Source organism: Dermacentor albipictus, chromosome 2 (assembly GCF_038994185.2).
Source record: "Dermacentor albipictus isolate Rhodes 1998 colony chromosome 2, USDA_Dalb.pri_finalv2, whole genome shotgun sequence".
NCBI lineage: Eukaryota > Metazoa > Arthropoda > Arachnida > Ixodida > Ixodidae > Dermacentor > Dermacentor albipictus.
In genome coordinates this window covers 12,306,967-12,319,867 of record NC_091822.1, presented here as the reverse complement: position 1 = coordinate 12,319,867, position 12,901 = coordinate 12,306,967, and the positions used below count along the sequence as shown (strand labels likewise).

General features: G+C 45.7%; 1 protein-coding gene across 1 annotated transcript; it reads right to left on the bottom strand.

Moving 5' to 3' along the window:
* Window positions 1-1,294: 1,294 nt before the first annotated feature.
* Window positions 1,295-2,767, bottom strand: LOC139055328 (uncharacterized). Its single transcript, XM_070532766.1, has 3 exons — window positions 2,259-2,767; window positions 1,997-2,204; window positions 1,295-1,879 (listed from the first exon to the last, which is right to left on the bottom strand). The coding sequence occupies exons 1-3, from the start codon at window positions 2,730-2,732 to the stop codon at window positions 1,485-1,487; spliced, it is 1,077 nt and encodes a 358-aa protein (XP_070388867.1). The 5' UTR covers window positions 2,733-2,767; the 3' UTR covers window positions 1,295-1,484.
* Between the last annotated feature and the right edge of the window lie 10,134 nt (window positions 2,768-12,901).

Genomic DNA, 12,901 nt, shown 5'->3' with positions numbered 1-12,901 from the left:
AGCTCTTGTTCTGTTGCTGTGTAATATTCTCAAGCATAAGAAGTGTGAAGTGTGCTCTGGACGAGACATTTATTCTAAGAGTATATTTGTAACGTGACTGCTACTGGCTAGATACTGTAATAACCTTTTCACTCCAGGTGACAGCAGAAATGTTTCCCTTTGTTGTCCTCACAGGAATTCAAGGACTTCAAGCCATGGGCCTGGAGCTCCTAGCCCGACGTGAAGATTATGAATTCACATTGAAAAAGGAGCAGCTCGCTATACAGAAACAACAGCTAGAACTGGACCAGAAAAAGTTGGCGTTAGAAGAAAGAAAAGTTGCCCTGGAGGAAGAAAACCATAGGTTGCAAATTCAAACTTTAAAACACCAACACAATCAGCTGTTAGAGCGCATGGAGCGCATTGAAAATATTTTGAAAGACAAATTTACTGGGCTGAACGCTATTTAAATCATTTCTTGTAATCACACATGCACAAGTCAATTTAATGGAGTACTAGAACACACATGTGAAGTTAATATCCTAAATATACCTAAACAGTTTGACGTAGCTTGCTCTTAGTCACGTTTGCTTGTTCAGTGAGGATGGTATTGGGTGAATCGCATGGGTGAAGGCAGTTTTCAACTTGCCTTAGAACCACAGAAAGCTGAGCTAGTTGGCAAGGATTCATTATGCAAACAAGAGGTGGGCTGCGTAGACAGGGCACAAGGGTAGAGAAGTGAACAACACAAACGCCAACTATAAACTGAAGGGAGCACTGAGGCGAAAAAAGAAAGGACACAAAACTCATCTGCTCAAGGTCTGGAATGGTATCGCCACGTGTCAGTCGGGTACCTAGACCGACACATGTACCCGACTGACACGTGGTGATACCATTTCTGAGCTTGCGCAGATGAGTTTTGTGTCTTCTTTCTTTTTTCGCCTCACTGCTGCCTTCGGTCGATAGCCGGCGTTCGTGTTGTCCACTTCTCTACTCTTGTGTCGTGTCTGCACGCCTCACCTCTTGTTTGCATAATTCAACTTGCCGTATGTTTTTGTGTAAGCGCCACTTTTTTGTTCTCATTCCCCTTCGCTCATTCCTCAATGAAGACAAACTCAATTTGCTCAGCTATATTGTGCTGTTTATTATGACTGCACCAAGTACTCAATAAAAAAACTTGAACGTTTGTCCTGTGTTCCATAACAATGCAATAAAAGAAGCAATATTTTAAGAGCAACTTTTATTGTTATGAATTCAACTGAAGTTCCATGCAGCCACCGTGGAGGCTCAGTGGCTGTGGTGCTCAGCTGCTGAACCGAAAAACGCTGGTATGATCCCGGACGTGGCAATCACATTTCAATGGAGGCAAGATTCTAGAGGCCAGTGTTCTGTTCGATGTCAGTGCACATTAATTACGGCATCCCTCATAGCCCAGGTCGCTTAGGGACGTTAAACCACAAAAACCAAACCAATCAAGTTCCATAAATTTATGTGCTAAGTGGTATTTACTGGTACCGTGGACAAAGGTATGTTTCCAAGCTCGGTGGATCAAGCCCAAAGTACTGTGACACTTGAGAGCCATACATACATGTGTGGCAGTTTGCGAGAATCGCACTAACCCTGTACATGCGAGGCAAGTTTTGCCGATGGAGCTTTTGATTTTTTCTGAAATCGAGAAACGCAAACAGTCCTGCGATCTTCCCGAAGCCCCACTCGACAGCTTGCCTTACTTTGCTCATTTCCCTATTAAAGGCTTCTTGACGTGCAGTTATCCTCACTCCACCATAAGGCTTTAGCAACAGTGGCCTCAATGGGTAAGCAGGGTCCCCGTAGAGGCAGTAGTCGTGCCCTTGCACTAGCTTCTCCAGCTTCTCGTACGTTTTGCTCTTCCGCAGGATACCTAAGAGACATGTAAGCAAAAAAGGGGGTCAAGTTACTGTATTTTTTCTACCTCTTCTCTAGCACAAAAGCCAGTTGTATTGATGCTATGCCAATCAACGCTGAACGCGAAACTCACCAGCATCATGTCGGCTACCGAAGAACGGCCCGCTGAGCTGGCAAATGATACCGTTTGGGCACATGATCGATTGATATTTCACGGAGTGAACACGTTTGTGCCCAGAGAAGAAAACTTTTTGACTGGTCGATGGCCTACAGATAGCCCTGGCGGTTCCATCTATGAACCCCAAGCAGTTGTGGAGGGGGGCTCCTTTGGAATGTATGGCCTGCAAAGCAAACATCTGTAATTGCGGTCGAAGAAATTCGAATGAATTGCTTACCTGAGCGAACATGTCAATTGTAGGCAAATCAACCCAGGTGTGGTTGTTCACGTCTTTTAGGAGGCGAACGAACTTGTCTTCGATGTGCGAGAGTACATAGCTAGTCACTGAGGAGATCACAGAGTAGTGCCGGCCGAAAAACGGCTCCAACTCGCAGAGCCTGTTAGGGTACGACAGGCGGCGCAGTGTGATGCAGAGGGCTTCATCTCCGGGGACGAGCACTCTCTGCGGTGTTGAGATGACATCAGGCACAAGAAGAGCACTTCGTAGTCTTCTGATATCAGCCTTTTCAAAACGAAAATATGACCGGAAAAGCCCACTGTCTAGTGCGTCGATGTTCAGGTATCCGCCCACGGAAAGCGGATCTCGCCGCGTCACAGAAAACAGTTCCATCACTACAAGGTCTTCGATGTCATGCCACGTCAGCTGACTCAATAAGAGTGGATCTTGCAGCACACTTTTCTTGTTTGCCATGACGCCGGCTTAATACCACTGTTGCAAAAAAACTCGCGAACGCAACCAGGTGCACGACTATAGCATGGCTATGGCACGACCACTTTCTGGCCCGGCGCTGGCTCGCAACTGTGCTTAGTAACAAAAAAAAACAAATCTTCCTTAATAACAACGTAAGGTTTTCCTTTTATGTGTTATAAAATGTTTACGAGAAAAAATATTTATTTCTTGCGCGGCTGAACAATAAAATAGTGTGTTTTTTATAACTGTAGTTTCATCTTGTATAACCAGGGGGCTCTACGTGCAACCCGGAATTTTCTCCGCTTAGCTAAAATGCAATCTGTCGCCCACTCTCCGGTTAGGCTGAGCGGGCCGCGTGAGCGGAGCGGAAGGGCAAATACGCTCTGCTAAAACACTCTAATATCTAAGAGTCGGGTCTGACCGCTCCACATACGCACACTCAGACAAAGAAAAAAGGAACAAAAAAGGTTAACAGCGGTATTTTGCGCTGAACTACAGACAGCGCGGTCCACGCTCTGCATGCCATAACCGCCTTATCATCGCTAGCGCCCGGTGACATGCAATCCGGTGCCATTACGCAGCAACGCTAGTGAGGCGGGAGTGCCGACAGTTGGCGGAACCGCGGCGCCCTTTCCACTTTGTTTCCTACAGCGGCCGCAACGCATCGCCCCACGTCGGTTTCGAGGCCATTTCCCACGCGCTCGCGTGTTCCTGCTCATATTGCTCACGATAGTACATACGAGAGTTTTTCATGCCATGGTGTCAGTACTCTTTTACCACTGCTGTTAGTCTTTTTATGTATTTATAATTATTGTCAAGCTGTTCGTATTGTATTACACTGTATAACACTAAAGGTTGACCTGCCATGATAAACAGGTAAAATGCCTTGTTAATGTATATTGTAGCCCTTTTATGCGAAGCATATTACTAGAGCTCAACACAGCTCCTCAGGCGCGGCGGTGTCGCCTTCAATGACCTTTGACTCCATGCCATACCACGTGACACCGTGACGTCACGACAGAGGAGAAACGGGGCTCCAACTCGCGCCGTCGCTCGCGGCGTCGCGGCGGTATATAAGCAGCTGCGCTTGTTTCTAGGAGGCTTTGGCTCAACTCTTGCAAGATGGGCTGGGTGGGAATCGAACCAGGGTCTCCGGAGTGTGAGACGGAGACGCTACCATTGAGCCACGAGTACGATGCTTCAAAGCGGTACAAAAGCGCCTCTAGTGAATGCGGTGTTGCCTTAGAAACGAGCTGTTTCTAATGCCCCAACCACTGGCACGCGCCGAAAGCTTCGGCGCGCGCTGGCAAGCGAACGCGTCGCTTCGCTTCGGCTGGAGGGAAAGGGCGCGCAACCACTGGAGACGCGCGCCGAAGCTCGCTCCTCGGCTGCGGCGCACTGTTGCTGGACTATTCCGTCTTCATCCGTCAAAGTTCGGCCTAAAACAGCCTGCTGTAAACTAAGCTTGACAGAATAAGTTAGTGATCTGTATGTGCTTTTAGATATAAAAACACGTTTGAATAATGAATATACACCTGCCACAAGTTTGTTTTTATTTTTGAAGTAACAATAGTGTACAAAATATCGACATCAGCGCACGCGCGTCGTCTGTCTGCAAGATCGCTTTGCAAACACCTGCACGACGATGCCATATATCAAAAACTGGTGTACCATTTCATTTTTTAGTAGCTTATTGCACAGCCAACTATGTAAGAATTAGGCGTGCAATGTGTAACTGAAAAAAATCTGTGTTGGAAATATTGCCACGTAGTAGTGACGGTAAATAAATAGTGCCGGCTCAATCGCAACGATAGCGGCGAGCAATGTCGGCAATCGTAGAAAATCTCATCTGCGGGTCAAGCGCGTCGGTTTGCATACGTCAGTCGTCGAAAGTTACAGCCTATTCGTTGGTGCCCGCGCGCCTTCCAGAAACTACAACACAATTCGTGTCGCGTATGCAATCAGATTAGCAATGTTCGTCGACAACAGACAGAACCATCGATAGCATTCTCGAAACTTGCGGTACGTTCAGGCGCATCCTGCACCGAGCGATAACGTTTAACATTTTTTAGCCGGTGAAATACGGTAACCGGATACAGATAAAGCATCCGTGTCAATATAATTATGCTTGTTGGTGCATGAGAGAAATGTGAAAAAGTGGGTTCTGAGAAAATCAGCAAAGCGAAATTGAAACACCTGTAGCACTCACAAAAAAAAAAAGAAAAACTAGAATAGCTTAAATGTATGTAATTCGTATCTTGTCTCCCCCCAATTCTTGATTCTGCCAAATCTAGCCCATGGAGCACCTCCATTATTCTAGGTTGTTTTGATGCATCAACACCGCATCCGGAGGCCTTCACGTTGAGTGTATTGCTACAAAACATTTTCACAGTGCAAGGGCCATATTATATTGTGACTGGTTTCCACATATCAAGTTTGCCTTTCTTTACATTAATGAAACGACATACCGTCAGATAATACAAGCTTGAGAATTAGAGGGTTTTGATAGGAGTCTTTCGTTGCCCTTTGCCAAGTCATACTATTGAAGCACTTATTCGAATGTATGGAAGCAGCTCATTTGCATAGTATCAGAAATATATAAACAGGTTATTTTCACAATTTACACACTTCGTCACCGCAAAAAGAAAAATTGCAGTTTATTGTTTTCAGCCTGCCATGATGTTTTGACTGAGAAAGATATATTCAATTTGTTCTGCAAGGCACGCAATAATCGCTGTGGCATATTATTTTATTGCACAACACTACATACATTAGCCAGCCATTATTAAAACTCAGAAGAAATTAATAGCACAATGCATACGATCAGGCACATAGCATATTATTGCACTTTCTTAATTCATGCCAGAACGACGACCACGGGCGTCCTTCTCCAACAAGGTCAGCATCCATCGTGGCTCCTTACCATCGAGCTTCACACCCTCAGCACGTTCAACCTCAGCTTTGTGGTGTTTAAAACAACCTCAAGTGCGTCTTACGGTTCCAGGGATTAGAAAGAAGACCGTCCTGCCTACCTTGGCCTTGAAGCAAGCAGCTCTGGATTGTTTGCACACTTTCTACTTTGATCGAGTCCCCATATATACGGATGGTTCTTCTACTCAGACCAGCTCCACCAGCGCAGTGGTTATACCATCACGATCACTAAGCATCCAAGCTAGATGGAAAGCCGTTCACCTTGAACTAGATCTTGGGACCATGCCCTCGCATGTCGCAGCTACAAAAGGCCACAAAAGCGCTGCTGCGATATTTGCAAGATATCGGATTGAGTCAGCGTCTGTGATCCAAACTGAGTGACCGACTGATATCCCCAGTGGACTTTCTTTTCTTTTAATCTTTCCGTCCTCCTTTCCCTTTCCCCAGTGTAGGGTAGCCAACCGGGCTCAGTCCTGGTTAACCTCCCTACCTTTCATTTATCATTTTCTCTCTCTCTTCTTAATTCATGCCCTTTTTTTAATTGCACAAAAGCTACTGCACTGAAATCGTATACTAGTACATACTTAAACAGCACAATTTTATACTACGATAATAATCAATCATTCAAATTTTTATTGTAGTACCCAGGAACAGCTAGAGAGCCTTTGTACAGGTGCACTTAACGAGCACTATGTGAGACAAAATGTACAGAAAACATGAATGTAGTAGACAAAAAAAATGGAAGATAGAGAAACAAATAGGAAAAAAAGGAAACGCGGAAAAGTAAAAGGGAGTTAATCCTACATGATTATCTACATATACACAAAACACAGGAAATGAACTCTGAAGTATGTTTTGGAGTCGAGTCTTATTAGCACAATTTTGTAACAAGCCCAGGCAACGAATGTGGAATGCTACCTGGTATACTATTGCGGCACAAACAAATGCATATGATCAAGAAGCTTTAAGGAATGTATAATGTCATGGACCACCTTATACAGGAACAAAAGGTGTGATTTATTAAGACTTGAATCTAGAGGTGCGAGTTGAAGTATACTTGAGAAGGCTCAACTGTGGTCGCCAGAATGGCAAAAGTGGTGCTTTAAGATAGATATCAATTTATTCTGGATGCGTTCAATGAAGTCAGAATTAGATTTGCTCATTGCACCCCCCTCCTACAGAAGCATACTCTAGTAGTTGGAGGCACACAGCAGAATTTCAGAAACACAACAGGTAAGTGGAAATCATGCAATTCCAAGAGCGTGAAGGGCATCTTGTGTAATTATCTATGTGAAGAGAAGCTTAGCATTTTGTCGAAGTACACACCAAGATCTTTCATTTCATCGACCCTAAGAAGTGGAGCATCACGTAGGGTGTATCAAAATTTCACATGGTGCGTTTTGTGCATATAACTTAATGCCATAGTGTTGGAAGCATTTAAGAGTACTTATTGCTTCTGCACCAGTTCGAGAGTGAAAAAAATGTCTTTTTGGAAGTCGATGCAGTGGTGAACACTGTTGACAGTCTGAAATGTCGGCACACAAAGTCATGCTGTTCATTTATTAAAATGCTCTTAGCACTAACAGAAAGGGAGGAATCCCATATAGATTCAAACACCTGACGCACTGAAGAGGATAGATATAGGTCGGCAGTTAGTAACTGCACATCTAGCACCTGATTTTTGCATGGGCAATGTTCATGCTACCTTTCGAGTGCTAGAAAAGGTACTAGACTTTAGGGAACTATTGAAGATGCTTGTGAGAACGAGGAACAAGTATGCTTCCATACGTCTTAACCCTTTCAGACACCACTTTATCCAATTGATTGAAAAGTTGCTTTCACCACATCTCTTGCATCCTCAGAATCGTAGAAAGTGTACAGCTGCAGCAAATGTTAAGAATTTTCAATTGTTTAGCGAGTTTTGTCAAGTTTACAAAATTTCGACTCCATGCGAAAACTCACTACAGGAACACAAAATATGAAAACATGTACTATTTCGTGTTTTGAAAAGCTTGAAAAGCACTTATCCAGCCACTTGACAATTATGCCTGGTGCACGACATTGTAAAAAAACAATGAAAGAAGTGAACCCGCTACATACAACATACTGACACAGAGTAACAACACCCAGCCGTCTACCTTCCCACTCATTTTGTTAAAACATTCTGCACATTATTCAAAATTGCAGTACAGTTCCAATAATAAGTGTTTCAAATGTATGAAACACATTTTAAATACCATTACTTTCATCAGTGCTTTTGGTATTGATGCACGCTCCTGCTGTGCCCAATTGTGTAGACGGTGTCTCAAAGGGTTAAGCTCTGTGGGGGAAATACCATCAACACCACAAGAAAGGGAAAGTTTAAGGCAAAGTTTAAGGCACTTCATGTACTTTGTGGGAATGCGCGACCCTCGCGCCTCCCCTGATGTTTTTCCCGCATAGCGCGTCTCCTGTGGTCCCGCTTCGCAACATGGCCTGCGTGACGTCAGCGCGGTCGATGTGGTTAAAGCGCACTCCGAGAGATGGCGCTAGTGTTGCGCGGCTGCGGGGTTACCCTCGGCGGGAGAGAGAAGGCGCGCTCTCTTGGGTTCCAGACAGCGAGCGGGACAGACGTGCTTGCACGTGCAGCAACCCTCTTCCCCGGCGGGTCGCCGAAGCAGCGCGGACCTCCCGCGTGCGCGGCGGCCGATGCATCTGCGAGACCGCCTCGCGTGGCCGCCTTCGAACGCGCCACGATTCGCGTGACTATAAACGCGAACGACCAGGCGTTGGGATCCAGCATGGGGCGAACATATTCGCTCGCTTCCGGTCGCGGTAAGTCGGACTTCTAGATTTGTCGCGCGCCCATCGGCGTGTTTTGTGGATAGCAACTCGGCTAGCAGGCATTGATGTATGAAAGGTGCAATAAATGCCCTTGTGATTGTTTGCACTACTGTGTTGTCGTTCCTTTGTCCCAAGAGTACGGAGGAGATATCCCACATCAGACCCCACAACTTGGAAACGAGGTTTTCATTGACTGTTAGCATACACTGCGCCAGACTGAAAAGGAAGGTTACTTGAAGCATATTTCACACCATATAGCAAACAGAAATGTTCTGCAAAGGCATCAGCAGTGTTCGAGACAACACCACTATTTCCATGAAGAAGACGTACATCTTTGGCACTCCTTTTAGAAGAGAGAGCCCACAAAGCCCCAGAAATATTTTGAATTATGTGTCACGCTGGCTTCAACACAATCAATCTGGTCAAAGTGATGATTCTAATAATAATAATAATAATAATAATAATAATAATAATAATAATAATAATCTTAGTGGTAACTTGGTACACTAGACTAAAAAGAAGGCTGATGCCTGTATGTTAGAGCATCTGATAAGCAGCCATCTAAAGCAAGAATTTGCAGGATGCAGAAGAGACTTCCTTCCCCTCCATGAGCACACAAACTTGCTCAATAACACAGCACGGCACACACGCACACATTTGACAGGTGCACAACATACAGGAGTGCCAATGAAGTCTGGTTCCAAGGAAGGAGAATCCAAATCGCCAGAGGGGTGGAGAGAAAGCTCTGCATGCCAGATACAATCATGGAGTTGTGGTGTCGGGCCATAGAGGCGTGATGAGGGCTCGGGCTGTGCTGATCACTTGTTCAGACGAACTGAAGAAAGATTAGTGCTGTCCAGAGAGACATCAAACACCCTGCAGTATAGACTAGTGCAATGTTGCGTTGGTATTGCAGGGTGTGCTACTTGAGGGGTTTGAGGCAATCCTCGAAGGCTGGCATGAGCTTGTGACAACCGAAAAGACGGGAGTAAAGGGTGCCTATTGTCCGGCGCTGAACAAGCTTAAGTTTGTTAGCGTCGCGAGTTTGGTACGGGAACTACACTGATGAGCAGTACTCAAGTCGTGACAGAATGATAGAAGTGTAGGGTGCTCGGAAAACCTTAGGTCATCAGAGAAGGGAGACACGGGACACAAACCCAAGAAAGGGCTGGTGCTTACATACAGTGCTGGTGACATATGCGAAAAAGTTGAGAGAACAGCTAAATGCTACACCCAGAATGGGAAGGGCCCAAACAGTCTTTATAGAAGTGCCTCCAAGGAAGAAGGTTGGACGTGCAGCAGTTTCGTTGTGGCTGATATGCATGGAAGCACTTTTTACGGTGCTACTACAAAGTTTGATATTGTAGGCCCAGTCGTTCACCTTTACGGAATGTATTTATTGTAAGCACATATGCTGTGCATCGGCATATTGTTGTTGTGGAAGCGTTAACTTGTTAATCAAACGCATTCTGCGCAGATGCATTAGTAACTTGGTTTTGAGTGGATCTTTGTCCTGACTACAATCTATAGTATCGCAGCAAGAAACATTTTAGTAGAGGCTGAAGGGATTCCAGCAGTTTAAGCATACTGACTGCACAAAACACTGATGACACCTTTTCACCTTCCCCACAATGCACTCACACCATCTACACTTTCCATAAGCAAAAAGTGAAATAAAAAATCAATTACAGTTTCATTGACTTAGTACTTGCTGCTTCTGAAGCGGGCATCGAAGCAATCGTGATATACGCTGCTACATGCATAGGTCTTGCATGATGCAGGTCCTGCTATGCACTGCACACAGGGCACATGTTGCAAACAGATAATTTCTTTTTGCAGTGCTCAACTATAACGACACACTGACTCAAACATGACTGTGTTGTCACGTATGCTTCAGTGCGTCAGTGTTCTTGATAGCTACACGAGCGATTTATGCCCAACTAGCCCAAAAGACGGACGCACTAGAAAGAAGTTAGCGAATGAGTACAGTGAACTTGTACTGAACTGGATTCACATGCCGAATAGAAGAGCGCAGTGTCAGCTGAAACAGGCGGCACGGCTGATTATGTAAGTACTTCCAATAGTTCGGCGGAAGTTATCTTTACCACTGGAAACAGCGCAGAGCTTGCCCGTTAAACTTGAGTCAACCGACACCACACGAAACACGCCGCGGTTGACCAACCCAACTTCCACACGGTTCATCCACCACATCACAGGTCACACGAAGTCAAGAGTGCCATATTTTAAATCACTGCAGCACCAAACGGACCTGAAAATTCATTTCCTTCGACAGAGTTTCTCAGGTGAGTTCGTTCACTCGCCAGTTACGAACTCGATGGACCAGCTAGGCCTACGCGTAACGTAAACAACAACGGCAATAGGCGAGTGCTGATTATCCAGACTTCGGAACTCGTAAACATGTTTCCATTCGTTTTGAGCACAACAAAATGCACACACAACAAGCACGGACGTTGCGGTAATCGTGATTCGGTTGGCTGTTTTAGCAGACGATCGCACTGAGCCCGGCGGAACCCAGTGGGCAGGTTGGATTAGTCGGCGTCGTTCGAAATCGCTTCGGATCCACGTCGCACTGCCACAACCCACGGTCGTCGGTCGTGTCATCGTCGGCATGCTATTACAACACTGTTTTTCAGGAACACTGTCGCGCGCGTCGTACGCCCAAGGAACTCGGACGATCGTTGGTGCCGTCGCCTTCGTACGGGCAGGTACGGGCGGCCATGTCAGGCCTAGTAGCGGAGTCTCCGCAGCCTCCGATTGGTTGACGCCTGCGACTCGTCGCAGCCTCTCATTGGTGCACGCCGGCGCAGCTTCGCCGCGCATCGGCAAACTTCAAGCATCGGCAGAAGGCATAATCGCTGCGCGACGTTCCGCTTCAGCGCGTTTGCGACCGACGCGTTGACGCATTTGACCCTTCGGCGCGCGCCGAAGCTTTCCAGCGCGTGGCAGTGGTTGGGGCATAAGGCTCAGGCGTGCGTCGCTTGCTCAGGCGCACATTTCGTTGCCGCGCCAAACGCTGCGTTGCTCGACGCTCACCGCGTCCAATGCGGGGCGCGTAGTCGCTGCGCCGTCGCCCATTGTCTTAAACCCCTTGGCGGGTCGACGGGAACGCTGTCGCGTTCCACTCTTGAAGGCGAAGCACAGTAACGCATGAGTTGTTTCTTCGTCTAGTCGAACCAAATATAGCCAAGCAACAGCAGTTCACCAGGCTAAACAGTGGTTCAACAACTAAAATAAAGGCTAGTATGGTTCGCATCCTGGGCTTAACCTTAGCTAAGCCACAGCCATTTTCGTATCCCTTGTATATGGGGGCTCGGGCGCTTCTCAAATGAATTGATTTTCCGTTTTTGCTCGAGTATTTCCACATTGTGATGATGCAAATATATTTAAACTTCAAATAAATTTCAACTTCAACTTCAAATCTAGAAACAACTTAGCCAAGCCTACCATGACATTACAAAATCTAGAAACGACTTAGCCAAGACTACCAATGACTTAGCAAAGCATACAAACAACTTAGGCAAGCCACGTAAAAGCTAGCTGAGCACAAGTTCCACTGTTGTCTCCAGCCTTGCACCACTAGTGCAAGCTGCACACGTTTTTATTTTTCATCTGCTCCTTTTTCACTTACCCCGTTCCGCTGTGCAAAGTAGCCAACCGGACACTTAATATAGTTAATCCCCTCTGCCTTTCACCAATTGTTATTTCTACCTCTCTTTTTTGTTATTGTTGTATTGGTGTCTTGTAGCTCCTGTAATCCGGCAAGACGTGCTCCCGGTATTCATGTATACTTGTGCTATGGCAGGTTCTAGAAAATTGGTCCTGTCGCCTCAGACTGTATGGTTTGAAAATAGTTCATCTAAATCTCGTGCTTCCTGCTATTTCATGCCAACTGTAGTCAATTTTACTGAAATGCTTGAAGTTTTGTATTTTACGAAGTTATGGCCATGAACAACTAAGTGTTCGTGTTTACTTGAAATAAGTGTCAATTAAAGCACTAGATATTTGAAGCAATGCATGAAATTAGAACTTGCAGAGCATTCGAAGTTAATCAACAAGCGTAAGACAGCTGACATAAGGAAGTATATTATGCATAGAATTGAGCATGCTCTCAGGAACGGAGGAAGCCTAAAAGCAGTCAAGAAGAAACTAGAAATTGGCAAGAATCAGATGTATACGTTAAGAGACAAAGCCGGCAATATCATTACTAATATAGAGATTTATACAGTACCAGTAGCACCCACGACGATAATGGAAGAGAGAATAGTCTAGAGGAATTCGAAATCCCACAGATAACGCCGCAAGAAGTAAAGAAAGCCTTGGGAGATATGCAAAGGGGGAAGGCAGCTGGGGAGGGTAAGGTAACAGCAGATTTGTTGAAGGATGGTGGGCAGATT

Bases quoted from the DNA above. Each gene is read 5' to 3' on its own strand.
- LOC139055328 (XM_070532766.1), bottom strand. From the start codon at position 2,732: ATGGCAAACAAGAAAAGTGTGCTGCAAGATCCACTCTTATTGAGTCAG. The intron at 2,205-2,258 runs GTAAGCAATTCA...TTTGCTTTGCAG, and splicing joins CAATTGACATGTTCGCTCAG to GCCATACATTCCAAAGGAGC. The intron at 1,880-1,996 runs GTGAGTTTCGCG...CATGTCTCTTAG, and splicing joins CGGTAGCCGACATGATGCTG to GTATCCTGCGGAAGAGCAAA.